Source organism: Bactrocera oleae, chromosome 5, assembly GCF_042242935.1.
Source record: "Bactrocera oleae isolate idBacOlea1 chromosome 5, idBacOlea1, whole genome shotgun sequence".
NCBI classification, from domain to species: Eukaryota; Metazoa; Arthropoda; class Insecta; order Diptera; family Tephritidae; genus Bactrocera; species Bactrocera oleae.
Genome location: NC_091539.1, coordinates 33,510,451 through 33,525,388, shown reverse-complemented (window position 1 = coordinate 33,525,388; position 14,938 = coordinate 33,510,451). Strand labels below are relative to the sequence as shown.

At 36.5% G+C, this 14,938-nt stretch overlaps 3 protein-coding genes and 1 non-coding gene across 8 annotated transcripts in view; 2 read left to right on the top strand and 2 right to left on the bottom strand.

Annotated features, from left to right (window-relative positions):
• Positions 1–8,112, bottom strand: part of CycD (cyclin D) — a 179,982-nt gene extending 171,870 nt beyond the window's left edge. The window contains exons 1-2 of one of the 2 annotated variants that reach the window (XM_036371762.2): positions 7,530–8,110; positions 6,829–7,468 (exon numbers count right to left, since the gene is read on the bottom strand). In XM_036371762.2, the coding sequence (XP_036227655.2) occupies positions 6,829–7,464 (636 nt within the window). In that variant the 5' untranslated portion in view covers positions 7,465–7,468; positions 7,530–8,110. Of the gene's footprint in view, positions 1–6,828 lie in introns of both variants that reach the window. The other variant, XM_070109593.1, reaches the window with a different exon arrangement.
• A 722-nt stretch (positions 8,113–8,834) lies between these two features.
• LOC106618294 (uncharacterized Golgi apparatus membrane protein-like protein CG5021) lies at positions 8,835–10,027 on the top strand. 2 transcript variants are annotated; one of them, XM_014235988.3, is made up of 3 exons: positions 8,835–9,051; positions 9,181–9,263; positions 9,323–10,027. In XM_014235988.3, the coding sequence occupies exons 1-3, from the start codon at positions 9,037–9,039 to the stop codon at positions 9,864–9,866; spliced, it is 642 nt and encodes a 213-aa protein (XP_014091463.2). In that variant the 5' UTR covers positions 8,835–9,036; the 3' UTR covers positions 9,867–10,027. The 2 variants fall into 2 exon arrangements, with proteins under 2 accessions (XP_014091463.2, XP_014091462.2); XM_014235987.3 differs by having other exon boundaries at positions 8,835–9,060.
• Tmf (TATA element modulatory factor) lies at positions 10,028–14,075 on the bottom strand. Of its 3 annotated transcripts, none has more exons than XM_070109592.1 (8): positions 13,605–14,075; positions 13,131–13,544; positions 12,219–13,073; positions 11,479–12,156; positions 11,221–11,413; positions 10,822–11,158; positions 10,530–10,757; positions 10,028–10,452 (listed from the first exon to the last, which is right to left on the bottom strand). In XM_070109592.1, exons 1-8 carry the CDS (start codon positions 13,921–13,923, stop codon positions 10,252–10,254), a joined length of 3,225 nt encoding a protein of 1,074 aa, XP_069965693.1. In that variant the 5' UTR covers positions 13,924–14,075; the 3' UTR covers positions 10,028–10,251. The 3 variants fall into 3 exon arrangements, with proteins under 3 accessions (XP_069965693.1, XP_036227656.2, XP_014091461.3); XM_036371763.2 differs by having other exon boundaries at positions 13,131–13,541; XM_014235986.3 differs by having other exon boundaries at positions 13,131–14,075.
• Positions 14,076–14,681: 606 nt separating this feature from the next.
• Positions 14,682–14,773, top strand: TRNAI-UAU (transfer RNA isoleucine (anticodon UAU)). The gene is given in 2 exon segments: positions 14,682–14,719; positions 14,738–14,773. It is a non-coding gene; the product is annotated as a tRNA-Ile (tRNA).
• The last annotated feature ends 165 nt before the right edge of the window (positions 14,774–14,938 follow it).

Below are 14,938 nucleotides of genomic sequence, written 5' to 3'. Positions count from 1 at the left end.
AGAAAAGGACGTGTGCAAAATTTCAGATCGATATCTCAAAACCTGAGGGACTAGTTTGAGTATACCATCTACAGACAGACGTGCAGACCGAAACGGCTAAATCGGCTCGCTGATAATTTATGAATGTAGGTATTTTATAGGGTGTCCGACGTTTCCATTATAGTGTTACAAACTTCGTGGCAAACTTAATAGACCCTGTTCAAGGTATAAAAAAGTAGTTCATGCCACTAAATTAAGCTAATCAAAACAATTTTAAAAATCTCAGGCTTTACAACATCAGTCATGTTAAAAACTGAAATTAATGAATGCTGATAACAGAGTCCATAGTTCAGGGAGCTGTATTGTAAGCAAACAAAATGAGACCTTCGGGAGGCCAAGGTCAAAACAAGACATAAAATAAGAATTGCTGTGAGACGTTTGAACTTGTGAAAATATAATACAATAAATTTATGAAAAATTGCCGGATTTTCAGAAATTTAAAAGCAAAAACAACTTATGTCGGCATTTATTTAAAATATTTTTGCAGCTTTTCTTTACAATTATTTACTATTTTCACTATTTGTACCACAAAATATGACGTAAGAGAAGAAATTTCAAAGGAATACCGAATTGGGTGCAATAATGCAAGCGTAGAAGAACAGCGAAGAGCAACAGTGACAACACCAAAAACAATAGCAAAAATTCACAAGCCGAGCAACGAATTCCAGTTGTGTGTTGAATTTTTTGAGGGCCAAGTTCATTGTCTTTCTGCCGTCTCGCGGTTATCTGTACATATGTATGTACATACATACGCAAAAACGACCGACCCGCATAACCCAATTCACAGCTAGCACCACGCACGCCACTCCACTCCACCCACCCACAGTCAAGACCGTCGTGAGCGTGTACTTCCAGCGTGACAATGAATTCGTAATGGGGATACAAAAGCCGATACAAAACCAATTTCTGGCTGTTAATAAAAATGACTTCAGCAATTTTTTTTGTTTTTGTTTTTTATAAGTTTTTTTTTCTTGTTTTGCTGTAGTATCGTGCTGACCGTAATGAAATTTGCCAATTTAGTGCATTTCATAAAATACAAGCTATAATAATCACAATACAAATAATATCTACAATATTTTAGGGAATAACAACAGGTAACGTATAAAACTGCCAAATATACGAAGTGTTAGCTGCCGTCGTCGGCTAGCTGGCTGCTGATTGTGTCTAATATTGTATTACAACAGCAACAACATGTTCTGTCTACGCGCTTATACGTTCGTATATATGTATGTACATATTTTGTTTGTGTTTCTGAGCGGTATTGTAGTCATTCGCTGTTGACTTGTTCAATACACACACATACCCACATGTATAGGCACATATGTATTTCGGCAATTGCGCATCGAAATAATTATTGCAAAGAATTTCAGTTTTCATAGTCTTCTTATATTTAAATATTGACTGAAACTGAAAATGAAACCAAAGTTAAGCTTAACTTAAAGAATAATGTTTGCGAAACAGCAGAACGAACTTTTCAAGGTCTTGAAGAGTCACATTGTAAGTAAATCAAAGGAAAACGAATAAAAATTGAATATTGAAACAAGAAAAAACGTTAGCTTCGGCTGCATCGAAGCTATAATACCCTGCACAAGTGCATTTCTTATAGCATAAAGAGGTATAAAAAAGATCTTTATCTTGATTTTGATCGGTCAGTTTGTATGGTAGATATACCATATGCTACAGTGGTCGGATCTGAACAATTTCTTCGGAAATTGGAGATTTCATGAATATATTTTGTCAAATAAAAATAAAAAAGTTTTCCAAACAAGAACTTGATGTTGATCGATAAGTTTTTATGTCAGCTATATCCCATATAGTGGTCCAATAACGGCGATTCCGACAAATGAGCAACTTCGTGAGGAGAAAGGGACTTCCAGATCGATATCTCAAAAACTGAGGTCTGAAGTCTTTATATACGCTAACAAGGTATATAAAGACTTCCTCCTTCTGGCTGTTTCAAACTTCTTGGCAAACTTAATATACCCTGTTCAGGGTATGCTAAGAAAAACTGATTTTGTAAAAGCAAATAAATAGTATATTATTGTATATTAAAAGAATGTCGAAAATTGCTAGAAAATTGCAGAAAAGACAAGCAGTAACGGCTTTGCTGCTAGCCAATGTCTGAAGGTGACAAAATTAATGCAATATAAATAGGTAAATAGTTACGTGTGTATATATGTAATTTGTTTTCTTTAATTTTCCACAGAAAATAGTTCATTAACTCTTGCCACATGCAGTTGTAGGAAACGGGGTAATTTATGCCAACACAAATAACGGCTAAATTGTATATATAAATGTATGTTAAAGAATAAATTCAAATAATTGCTAAATTTCGCAACTGAAGCTTGTTAGTATTTGCAGTGACAAAGGATCGTTTTACAATTTTGTCATGTGCCTCGAGTACATGGCAAACATACATGCCGACATATTCACATATATATACGTACATTTTTTTGGTAGTTATATCTTTGCCAGCGCACGGTATTCTCATAAGAATAATCATGCTTCAAAATGCTAGCAACTTTGCTAAATCTTCGTGCGTATGTGTGTGTATATGCAAGTCCTTTTGTCAACAATTGCGAAACTGTACGCGCATTCAACGCAACACGGCTTAAAACTTCTGCGCAGACGCAACAGCTCACTTGGAGAATACGCTGTGCCTCCTTTTTGCCTTTCATTTCACAACTTTCAGAGCAATGTACCCTGTACCTTTGTGCTATTTACACGCTCTGAGTGGCTGTAAAGAAACATTTTATTTCCTGTGCTCTTGCTTCTTGTCCTGCGCACTTATTTGTTCGCCTAGCGTTTTTTGTTCAATTTCTTGCGCATATACACATATACTCATTAATGATTGTAAATGCAGCCTTACATTCGCTGCCATACCCAAAGCAAATAAGGTTATCCTTTTGAAATTTCATTTCGTTTTCTTTATTACTTCTCGGAAAGGCATACCCATAGTCAAATAACATCCAACAGCAGTGTGTACAACAAAATAGAAATCCTTAACAGCGGTAGGATGTCTAGCGCTTAAGTATGTACTCAATAGCAAATGAGCGCTGTTGGAGATTTAGACTCTGCTGTGCGCTCTTTGATGTTTTATAACGGCGTTGCTGCTTTTCAGGTAGTTTTCCTAGCCTGTTTTCCAATAATTTCAACTGGTATGAGATTTTGGTGGTATTTTCTAGAATTTTTTAATGTGCTGTTTGCTGCGGTTAAATCATGAACGAAGCTCCAATTAAAAAAATATAGTTTTTTAATAGAAAGATACTCATTTTTTTGGTTTCTTTAGACACATTTTGCGCCTATTGAAATGGCTGCATATTCCAGATATTGCGAAATAGCTAAAAATAATATTGAGTCAATAAAGAAAGACAACTGAAAAAATCCTTATAAATGTAAATTGAGAATTTGCTAATTATTCCAAATGTTTTTGGTATTGCTAAATATCGTAACACAAAAACATCAACAACTTTCCAACTGAACTAATATTTTTCCTATTGGCATGCTCATACAGGTTTACCTAGGTACATATGTAGTTGCAATTCCTTAACAGGCAGCTGCAAAAGTCTCTTTCTTTTCTTGTAAGTCAACAATAACAACAACAACAGAAACAGCGCCTACCCTTCTTTCATACACCGGCGTCGGCATTTTTCTCCACTCAACACATAATAATCGAGTGGCAATAGTTAAGCCCAACTGACGACTCCTGCCCTCATACAAACGCCACACACACATGCGCACACTATTAAATCAAGCACTGAAGCACAGGGCGGCGGCGCTTTAGCTGTTTTACGCACACTTTGACGCCAGCGACGACGACGTTCACGTTGACGAGGACCAGGACAAGAAAACGGGTGTGACAACGTGATCCTGGCAGTGTATGCATTTCAGTGGTGTTCCCAGCCAGGACCTCAGCAGCGCAAAAACTTCCATGCTGCTGATGACGCAAGGGTACCGATATCTGGCTACAGTTTACCTTGATTGTAGGCCGTTGCTTATGCAGCAACATATGCGTCTTCGAGTCGATCAGCGTCTGCAGCTCGCATCTGTCGTTTTTTTTTTGGCTCTTTGCATTGCATTTCGCTTAACAGAGTGCATCAGACGTTGTTGCAGCAGCGTCTTTTGTTGGTAGTCGTTTTTCATGAAGGTAGCAACAACAGAAAATACAGTCTCGAATCGCTTGTTATTGTTTACGTTTGTATTTTGTTTATATCCGATATTTCGTGGCAATGATCGCAGAGCAAAACAGCAGATGTTAAACATTTTGCTGCAATCGAACTTGCACTCGCATTTTCTTGCAGCAAACCAAGTTGCATATATGTATGCACGCGTCTATGTCAACCAGTCAACACAATATTACCACCTGCCATGCACGAAGTACATAAACATACACATATATCTAAGTATACATTCATAGTCGAGCAATATATAGCAAGTGTCATGCACATATCATATATATTATATATTCTTATGCGACTTTAACTTATCAGCACACACTTAACAGCAGAATATGTCTATATTTCTTAGGTAACACATACACTTTGTTTTGATAGTTTTCCAACTTTTTGGACATTTGCCATTTTCCGTATTTTTCATATTGTTATTATTATTTTTGTGATAGCAATCAGAAGCAATTAACCTACATAATAATATGTGACAAAGATTTGTCAGTATAGAAACCCAAAGTAAATGCAGCAAAAGTTGTATTATATATGTATAATCGGATATTTTTAGTGTCGTATCTGTGCGTAAGAGAGAACAAAGCCTTTCTTTAATAATTTTTTTTTTGTTATAATAAATTATATATACAATATATACATACATAAAATTAATACTTTTGAATATATTTTCAAACTTATTCATATAGTTAGTATAGAACATATAAAACTGATCAGCGAGACGATCTGAGTCGATTTGAGCATGTCCACCTGTGTGTCTATATACGCGAATTAGTACCTTAGTTTTTGAGATATCGATCTGAAATTTTGTACGAGTGCTTTCGTTTCGAAGAAGCTGCACATAAGTCGGAACAGCCGATATTGGAACGCCAGAGCATATAGCTGTCATACAAACTGATCGATCGAAATCCAGTTCTTGTATGTAAAGCATTTTTTTTAAGAGATACCTTCACGAAATTCGACATAGATTATTGTTAAAAAATTATTTTAAAAAAAAACTTATGACAGAATTATATAATCTTTTTTAATTTAAATTTTATACACACGCACACACACACACGCGCTTGTTGTTGATAAGGCGCAGCATGTAATCTTCAACGAATCCCACGTGAAATGTATATATTTACTTATGTGTTAATAATTTTATGAATGACACGATGTCATACAACTTCAGAAACAGTCAAATCATGAAAATATTTTTATTAATAACTATTTGTATTGTGTAAGTATTTGTAAATATGCATTTAAGTGCATATAATTAAGTAGGTACGTAAGTAAGTAATAATTGTCTGTTTTCTTTTTAGTACCACTTATAAGGTTAAGATCTGGCGCCAGCGAATTTTGTTGTTACATAGGTGTAAAATAATTATTTTCCTTATCTGCCTTCTTTATAAATAATTCGTAATCTACCGGTTGATATGCAATTTAATTGCCCATTGCAAATAATCATCACATGAAAATCCAAACCAAAAGTGACAAGGTTTGGCAAAGCCTTACCGCCATGAACATTTACGCTGTGAAAACTATTCCCGGAAAGTGTTTAAATCATGTACATTAACGCATGTAAATATACATATTTATAAAAACATTGTTATTGCTGGAATTATTATCGTAGTGTGTCATGGAACGAGTAAATTCATAGCACGATTTTAAAATTTTAACATGCACACATAATATAATATATACATACATTATATATCTTTTGTATATACGCAGAGTTTATTTAATTAATTTACTATATTATATAATGCTTGTAGTACTTTAAAGTATTATATTTTAGCTGCTTCAAACACATTTTGACAGTGGCTCATAGCAATCACTCAACTAGTCAGCTACATACTTTGTACCCACAAATGAATGATATTATATAATATATGTATACATATTATTGTATATAAGTAGACTTTTGAGTTAAGGTTTGTGCACTAATGGCCCCAACGCCTTTACAAACTTAATATATTTATAATATGTATATATAACATATATATATTATGTATTATGAATGTAGCTAAAAATCCAGATTGGCAAAAACAGCTCGATTAGTGTGGCAGTAAAACTGAAAGCCATGAATATAAAATTTTACAATCTCACGCCTATGGCATTCAAGCTGCACGGTTAATGAATAAGGGGCAGTATTTACCATAAAACGTAGCCCAACCAACTCTGTATTTAACACTAAAAACACACTTAAGTGATCAAATGATAAATGAATAACTCTTAATTTGTGTTTATACACATGAGTAAATAATCATTTAAGTTTACGCCATAGGCACAGATTTCTCGAGTCTTAAACTGGCGTTCAGCATTTTTGCTTATCACGAATTATTCCACACACACAGATACATATGTACATATGTAAGAAGTATATAGTACATCGGTTTTTATGTATACAAAAAGAGAGGAAAAAATAATTAATAAAAACTCTGGCAGTTATTTTGTGGTATACAATTTGTGATTTGTTAAAAGCTAATCCAAATGTTAACCACTCTGCCCAAATAAACATTTGTGTTCTTTACTTATGTGCAATAAAGAACCCAGCGCAAATTGAACATATACATATGTATGTATTCAGATTATTAATTTTAGCATGCTAAATTTATTATTAACTTACCTCCATCATCCATTCTGCAACTATTTTGCGCATAGGCGGTGTGATGTCTTTCTGCACTGTTTTAAAATATGTGCAAACCGGTTGTGGTAGCTTTTCCTCTGCTTTTAGGGCATTCTCCAAGCAGCGATCGGTTAAAAATATCGGATCCACGGTAGCGTTATTTACGAAACCTAAATCACGACTTGGCACCGACTTCAGAAATACAGAATTATTGCTATGTTGATCATCGTAATATTCATGTTGCTTTGTCTCTTGCTGTTGTTCATAATGATGGCGCTTTTGCGTATCTTCTTCTCGATGATACTGTCGATTATGAAGCATTTGCGGTTGGTTTGCATGCGAGCTGTTGCTTGTAGCCGAATTGTAACCGGACGATGGGGAGCTTGAACCCGGTGATAACAAAGACGAGCTGGAACTGGAATAAGGCGAAGGTGCTCCTGGCATTGTTTGTGGCTCCTTTAATACACATTCCTTTGTTGGCTGTTTGGTTTCTGACATTGTTGTGTTTTCTGTTGTTGGTGGCGGTGGTTGCGGTAGCTGTGATTCGGAATAAGTATGTGCTCGCATTTGCGTTGGCACATACGATACGTCACAGTCATAATCATTCCTTAAATTTTCAGTGCACAACAGGTCCATATTGCTACAACAACAACAAAAAACTATGAAATAAAATATGTGTAGATTGCAGCAAACAGTCTTACGTCTCCTCCGATCACTGTGATATAAAATTTATCAAAACACTTTGCTATTTCATAACTCAGACATTAAAAATTGTATTTACAAACACTTTTATTTCACAATGCCAAATCTTTTGATTTATCACAATTTTTTTTTCTTTTGCCGTAGATCCTGGCTGATAATAAAAGTTCGGCTAATTTTTTGAAGCAACGTTGCGAAATTTCACAATTTGATAATTATATACTTTGTTGTTGCTTTATACTTTCTATTTATTCTCAATACACCTATGTATACAATTTATATATTACGCTCCGCTATTTTCGGCACACTTTTACTGAAATTATTTTTTCGACCAAACTTCGCCCAAAATCAACTAGATGTGTGTCGGTGAATTTGAAAATTAATAGATTGGAATAATTTATTTTTTTATTTACACAATTTAATTGTAGCGATCGTTATCAGTAGTGATTTTAAAGTGTTCTCAGCTTATTGCTACACGATTATCACGCTGTTTTTTACTTAGCACGCCATGAACCACACGTTTTTAAATCAATCAAATCAACCGGTGCACATGACAAGCAAACTGTCACTGTGAGAATAGAACGAGAGCGACTTTGCCATATGCGCAACCGCATTATTTTTGACGGGGTTGCATTTGCTTCATGCGTGAATTCAGCTGTGTGGACTGTATGCTGAAAACGGTTGTATGGTACAAATTAAGTTTAATTCACAAAAACATGGTTCAGCTATGTGCTGAATATATTAGAAAGCAGCAAATATGCAAAAAATCGTTTTAAAATTATTAATATATGTACAAATTTCGTCTGATATCATGTACCATTTAGTTAAGTGCAACGCTAAGCAACCCTGATAAAATACTACATTACTGTAGCAACATGTGGCTCAGAATTAATACGTTGCTAGCGCATTGCTCATACATATTTTAATTAAATGATTAAAAATCGTATGATATTAATCGAAATATGCACAGAAATGAACTGTATTGGTGAACAAGTTATATAATGTTACGTTACTACAAACATACGACACTACATACATTACCATTTTATAACATTCAATATCAATTCTATAACCGTATTATATTTATTGATTAAATTTAAATTTAGTATTACAAAATCATACATGGTAGGATATGCTTTTCTAAGTTTTCTAGCAATATGAGTTTTGTTATGCATATTCCTACAATTTTTTCCAGTGTACATCTTCATGTTTATACCATCATATGTTGCTGAAACATTTTAGCCAAAACAACAACCTCTGTTATCCGCTTGCTTGTTTTCTTTCTAATTTCACCACTTTTATGACATCTTACCTGACATTCGGACCGTGTTTACATGGAGAATCTCGATGACATCTTATAAAAGTTTTTCTGTCCATAGAAAATAATTAAACGTAAGCACGGTACTGTAAATAAAAAGCTGATTAGTCTGCCACACCATAAGAAGTTATAGCAAACAACGTAACAAATACATTCCAATAAGACAGCGAAGTGCGATAAAGTGGTAAAACATGGCTTCGGCTACGGTAAGAAATGTAGGTTTGCATGCTTCCGCCCCACTAATATGACAGGATTGGTTTTACTAACTAACCTGTTTCAAAACAAATGCAATACTATTAACACTACTATTACTTTCTGCCTATCGCAATGAATAGGTGCCATTACTGGAAGATGACACTATTCCCTTTGGTGAGGAAGATGAAATGCGCGATCCAAGTGTAGCTACTAAAAGATATGCGTATGTATGACATAGTTATAAAACGTTAGCGTTACTATATCTTATACGCTATCCAATAGGCATCCCTACGTGACATTTTTTCACCTGTTCTTCCGTGGCACCGCAGTGGTTGTATACATATTCTGTGGCTGGTTCAGTGACTCCTTCATAACAAGTTTTGTGTTTGTTGTGCTATTTTTATCAGCTGACTTTTGGACTGTAAAAAATATTACTGGTCGTTTGTTAGTGGGACTACGTTGGTGGAATTACGTCGATGACGAAGGCGTATCACACTGGGTGTTTGAATCCAAGCAGGGACGTGTAAATAATAATGAGGCACGCATATTCTGGCTGGGTCTAATTCTCTTCCCCGTCTGTTGGGGTTTGTTTTTCGTGGTAGCACTTTTTGGCTTGAAGTTCAAATGGCTTTTACTAGTCATGATTGCACTTGCACTTAATGGCGCTAATTTATTCGGTTATGTTAAGTGTAATTTCGGTGCAAATAAGGATCTCAATACGGCGGCAACGGATTTCGTCAAAACACAGTTATTTAAAAATGCCGTGGATATTATGACAAAACCAAGTGCACAACCACCTACTACGCGACCAACCAACGTCGTTTAGTTTACACCAGGCACCAGACGCTTGTTTCAACTATGCTTAATATATAAATTGTGTATACTTAATATAAGTTAGTTTACTTTTTGTTGTTTTGTACACGTATTACATATTTCAAATCTTATTTTCAACATAAACAGCGAAGTAAATTGCAATAACGTGCTAAATAGTTGTTAATTAATTTGTTTAAATGGCTTTATTAAATCATACCTTCCCATTCTTCGTAGCTCCAATACTCCAGCCAGCAACAATCGATTAAAATTTATAATATTATAACATAACTACATACAATACCATAATTACAATTAAAACTACAGTGGAATTAGATAACAAATATAGTGAATATAAGACTCAGCTAATGACAGAGTCCAAATTGCCACTTTTATAAATATCATGTGGTAGGTCGTGAGGGTTGGGACAAAAGCTCATCGATTTGCGCCTTATATGCCTCGCGTGCCTCCTTCAGATCCAATTCTAATTCTTCGGTGCGTTCAACTTTCTCACCGTACATTTGCAGCAGCGCATCATAGTTATGCTGGAGCTCCTCGTAGCTTTGATCCAGCGTTTCGTAGGAGAGCAGCTTTTCCTTTGCCTTTGGAAAAACCAACAAAACAAAAACAAAGTTTTAATTGTGAAGAAATATTTCATATTATATACGTAATTACTTACAGCCTCCAATTCGGTAGTCAACATTGCAATTTCCTCCGCCAAAACGCTGCGCCCCTCCTGTAACCGCGCCAACTCCCACTGAATGTGCACCAGTTCACCGTCGCGCTGTTTCAACATCGATTGTAAATGCTCCAACGTTGACGTATTATGCCCCATAAAGCTCATATTAATACCGTAGGCCAGATTCACCATTTGACGGCCCGAATTCGAAATGCAATCTATATCTTCCTGCAAAGCGTTACAATGAAAGAAAGTATTTAATTGTTTCCCATTTAAGCGCACTTGTACTCACCGCCTGCCAATCGATGCTGCCACCCTCCATCGTTTCCTCTTGCGAATTGCGCTCAAAACTCATTGCCGGCGACTGCGAACGTTGCGTTTGCTCAAGCGAGTGCTGACGTGCCAGCTCATGTGGTGCCAGCTCATGTGGTGCCAATGTTGCTGTGGAGAGCGGCACAATCCGCTTTGTCTCGGTGCCAATTTGTGGCAGTTCGCCAGCACCAACGAAGCTTGGTAATTTCTCCTCTGTCTTCACACGCAATTTCTCTTCTAATACTTTATTTTCACGCTCCAACGTCTCTACTTTGGCTGTGCACTGTTCAATTTGTTTGGTAAGCTCTGCTTGTTGGCTGCAAAATTCACATACCGATGCAATAATAAGAATGGTTAGTGCACTACTACAAATTTTTACCTTTTCAGACTGCTCTCTTTCATGTTGTACTCAAGCTGCGCCTGTTGCAAACCAATTTTGGCCTTTTCCTCCTGCAGCAGCGCATGCGAAAGCGTATCTTCTAGTTCTGTACAATGTTTCTGCAGCAATTCGACACGTTCCTCGTATTTCAACTCGACATTTTCCAATGACTTCAATTTACTTTGTGCAGCAGCTGCTCAAGAAAATTGTAAAAATATGCAATTCTGGTCTCGATCGTGACTAATTACTTCGCCCTACCTAATTTATCCAAGAGTATCTTCTCTTCCTGGTTATAGTTAGCGGTGCGCTGCGTGAGCGTATTCTGTAGTGATTCCAGTTGCCGCATTAGCGGCACCGTAGTCAGGCTGGCCTCCTGTGCGGCGGCTTCGGCGCGCATTTCAGTCGCCTCCAATCTACGCATCAGTTCTCTGTTCTCCCCACGTAACTGTTGTTCCCGCTTTGTGGTTGTCTGCTCTGTGCCACGTAGTTTTTCACGCAGTTCACTCAACTGATTCAGGATTTCCAGATTCTCTGCTTTTAGTGACTCACGCTCCTTTTTTGCTGCGATCGCTTCTTCGGCGGTGCGCGTGAGATCGGTATGTTGGCGCGTACGTTGTTGTAGTTCCAATTTTGCCGCCTCGAAACTCGCCTGCAGCGTGGATAACTTCGACTGCAAGTCTTCCAGTTTACTGCGCTGCTGCGCGTTTTCATCCTCCAGTCTTCTTTTTTCGGAAGACATTTTATGCACCGCCTCGATTTGTGACCGTTCTACCTCTTCTTTGGCGTTCAATATCTTTTTCAGCCGTTCAAGCTCATCACTTATGCTGGCAATTTCCTCCTTATTCTTTTTCAGTGTGGCGTCGGTAGTTTTCTCCTTGGCACGAAGCTTTTTGATGATATTAGATTGCTGCAGAATCTCTTTTGACAATTTTTCACCTGAAAGCGCACACAAATTTGTTATAAATATATATTTGTAAGCTATTTTATTTAACAAATACCTTCCGAACGCAATTCCTCAATCATAATGTTGCTCTCGGTCAAACGCTCCCTGGGTATTTTCAGCTGCAGCTCATCTTTTAGGTCCTTGATTTGTATGCGCAATGCATCCCTTTCACGTATGCTGGCTTGAAATTTCTTTTCCAAGGCTGACAGTCGTTGTGTGTATCCCTCTGTGGTATCTGTGCTGCCACTATTAGTTTTGAAAGTCTCCAGCGTGTTTTCTATTTCTGCGTTGCGTTCCTGCAACTCTAAATTTTGACGCTCCAATTGTAGTAGTCGTAATTCCCGCGCCTCTAAAGTATCACTCAGTTCACTTATGCGTTGCATAAGCCGATCCAACTCAGACTGTGAGTCTTCGGAAAGTATCGAAATTTCAGAGGGACCACGAAAGTGTCCTTTTTTCGAACATGTCATGCTGGTTGTTTGCCCAAGACCCTGGCTACTCATAAGTTTTTTCCACTTTAAAGGACTGATGCGCGTCAAGCTATTAGTACTGGAAGAATCACCATTACCATTGGGGTTTGATATAATTTCTATATCTGAGGATGTTGTAGTTTCCATTTCATCGTTGGAATTGTGTGGCGAGGAATTGGTTTTGGAATTCATTGCATCATTCTGATCGTCCGATGCTGGTGAAACTGCTTGCGCTTTTTCCAAGTATTGATTAACGGTACAACTCGTCTGCATTTGCACATCCTCGAAACTTTGCGTGGAATCCGAATCAGCATGGTGTGACTCGCTACGTGTGTCCTCTAAGGAGATAATCATTTTTTGGCTCGGCGAACAGCTGGTCGTAGATACCGGTTGCTCAATTGTATTTGGGTAATGTATTGCAGTGGGGACAACATGACTATCTGGCATTTGAGGAAGAAAAATATAACTAATGGAATAATACCAACTTAGAAACGTACCTGTAGATTCTGCAGGATCTTGTAGATCCCCCATAACTGTTTTATACGAAATTGAGTCTTCCTCAATATCGTATTCATCTCTTTCGGAGATAATTACAATGCTGTCTGGCAGTGAGCCACTTACCGAAATGCAAAATTCTTTATTAATCGCATCATTTTCCAACGTGGCTGTACCACTAATTGTCTCCACCGAGGATGATGCTTCATTACTTGCACTACTCTTTGGGTCAGTAACCGGTGACTGTAAATCGGAACTACTCGATACAGGTGGTGAGAGCAATTCTACTGAATCTGAAGTAGTTGTCGAAGTAATTGATGGTCGCTGTGTGGACGGTGTATTACTATCTTCGAGATCCGTCATAGAAGTTGAATCTTTCATAACAGCAGCGGCTGGCAACATACCCACACTACCTGCTTTAGAACGCGGTGGCGCTGTTATAGTTTCTTGTGCATTTGGATTTTCAAAGAAAGAACCTGTGAAGGAACCCCAAGTCGAGGAAACCATTGACGCTGTCGGTGTGGTTGGTGCTGAAACCGTGGTACTCTTTACTACACTACTTGGTGGTGCAAAAACATTTTGACTATCGCCCATTTCTCGATTTGCTCCTCCTGGTAGCTTTTGTTTTCGCACCGCTCCAGTTGCTGACGACGTAGGCAATGTCGTTTGTACTTGGCAAATTTTTTCACCACCCACATTGTCGTCTTGTATATCGAGCGCTTTGTCTATGGATGCCACGGCTTCTTTGAGTGCACTTTTCGCCCAATTTAGACCCTTCGCTTCGAACCAGCTCATTCTTTTCTACAAAAATACACCATTTAATAATTTGCACTACTTTTATTTACATTTATTTATTCTTTTTGCCAGCTGTTTGCTAAATAATAACAGAGTTGCATTTGACATGCACAGCACGTGGGTGGTTCAACAAACCCATGTAATGATGAAACTAAATTTTATAATTAATATATAATTATTTATTACAAATATTATAATAAATTTTTGATATATTTTGTCGTCCCGTTGTTTCCCTCATTTGTGTATTATCTCTATATAAAACAAAATTTTAGTGTTGCAGTTTCAATACACTTTTTTTTATTTCGACAGATTTGTATGCATTCAAAGACAATAATTCATACATAAATAGTAAAAAATATTAAATAGCAAAACATTATTTTGCATTATGTAAAATAAAACAATAATTATATTATTTTTATATTGTTATTTAAAATGTATCAAATATATTACGGGAGCATACATCTATACTTGTACATAGCAAAAAATCGATATTGTTTTGAAAAAAACCCAAAATTGTTAAATATTTTTTAAATATTATTTTAAAGTTCCAAGATAGTTGTAGATATGAATATTCTTAGATTTTATTAATAAGGGATTTTTTTTTATTTAGGTAATAAAAACTTATTTCAAAATATATAAAAAGAATTTTTGTTCAGTTACCAATACAACCCAAAAAGTTTGTTTAATTGCGAGAGCAGTAATAGCGCTTAGGCATTGAGCCGTTGCTTAAGTATGTATTTTGTCAATGAGTGAATATAGCTCCAGTGGCGCAATTGGTTAGCGCACGGTACTTATAATCAGTAACTAGTGAGCAATGCCGGGGTTGTGAGTTCGAGCCTCACCTGGAGCAATAAACTTTTTGCATATTTTTAAATTGCTTTTATTTTAATATATATTTTTTTTTAACTAAAATAGCCTAGTTTTAGCAAATAGCAAATAGCGGCAATAAAAACAATATTCCTTCGAATAGTATATTTTCGGCGTGATGTGCATTTTTCAAGAATTTGGATATATG

What these genes read in the sequence shown, in the direction of transcription:
- LOC106618294 (XM_014235987.3), top strand. Translation starts at nt 9,037, where the DNA reads ATGGCTTCGGCTACGGTAAGAAAT. An exon ending in CTTCGGCTACGGTAAGAAAT is followed by an intron (nt 9,061 to 9,180) that starts GTAGGTTTGCAT and finishes CGCAATGAATAG; the next exon opens with GTGCCATTACTGGAAGATGA. An exon ending in GTAGCTACTAAAAGATATGC is followed by an intron (nt 9,264 to 9,322) that starts GTATGTATGACA and finishes GCTATCCAATAG; the next exon opens with GCATCCCTACGTGACATTTT.
- Tmf (XM_014235986.3), bottom strand. Translation starts at nt 13,923, where the DNA reads ATGAGCTGGTTCGAAGCGAAGGGTCTAAATTGGGCGAAAAGTGCACTC. An exon ending in TGAGGAATTGCGTTCGGAAG is followed by an intron (nt 12,157 to 12,218) that starts GTATTTGTTAAA and finishes GTGCGCTTTCAG; the next exon opens with GTGAAAAATTGTCAAAAGAG. An exon ending in AAAGAGAGCAGTCTGAAAAG is followed by an intron (nt 11,159 to 11,220) that starts GTAAAAATTTGT and finishes TGAATTTTGCAG; the next exon opens with CCAACAAGCAGAGCTTACCA.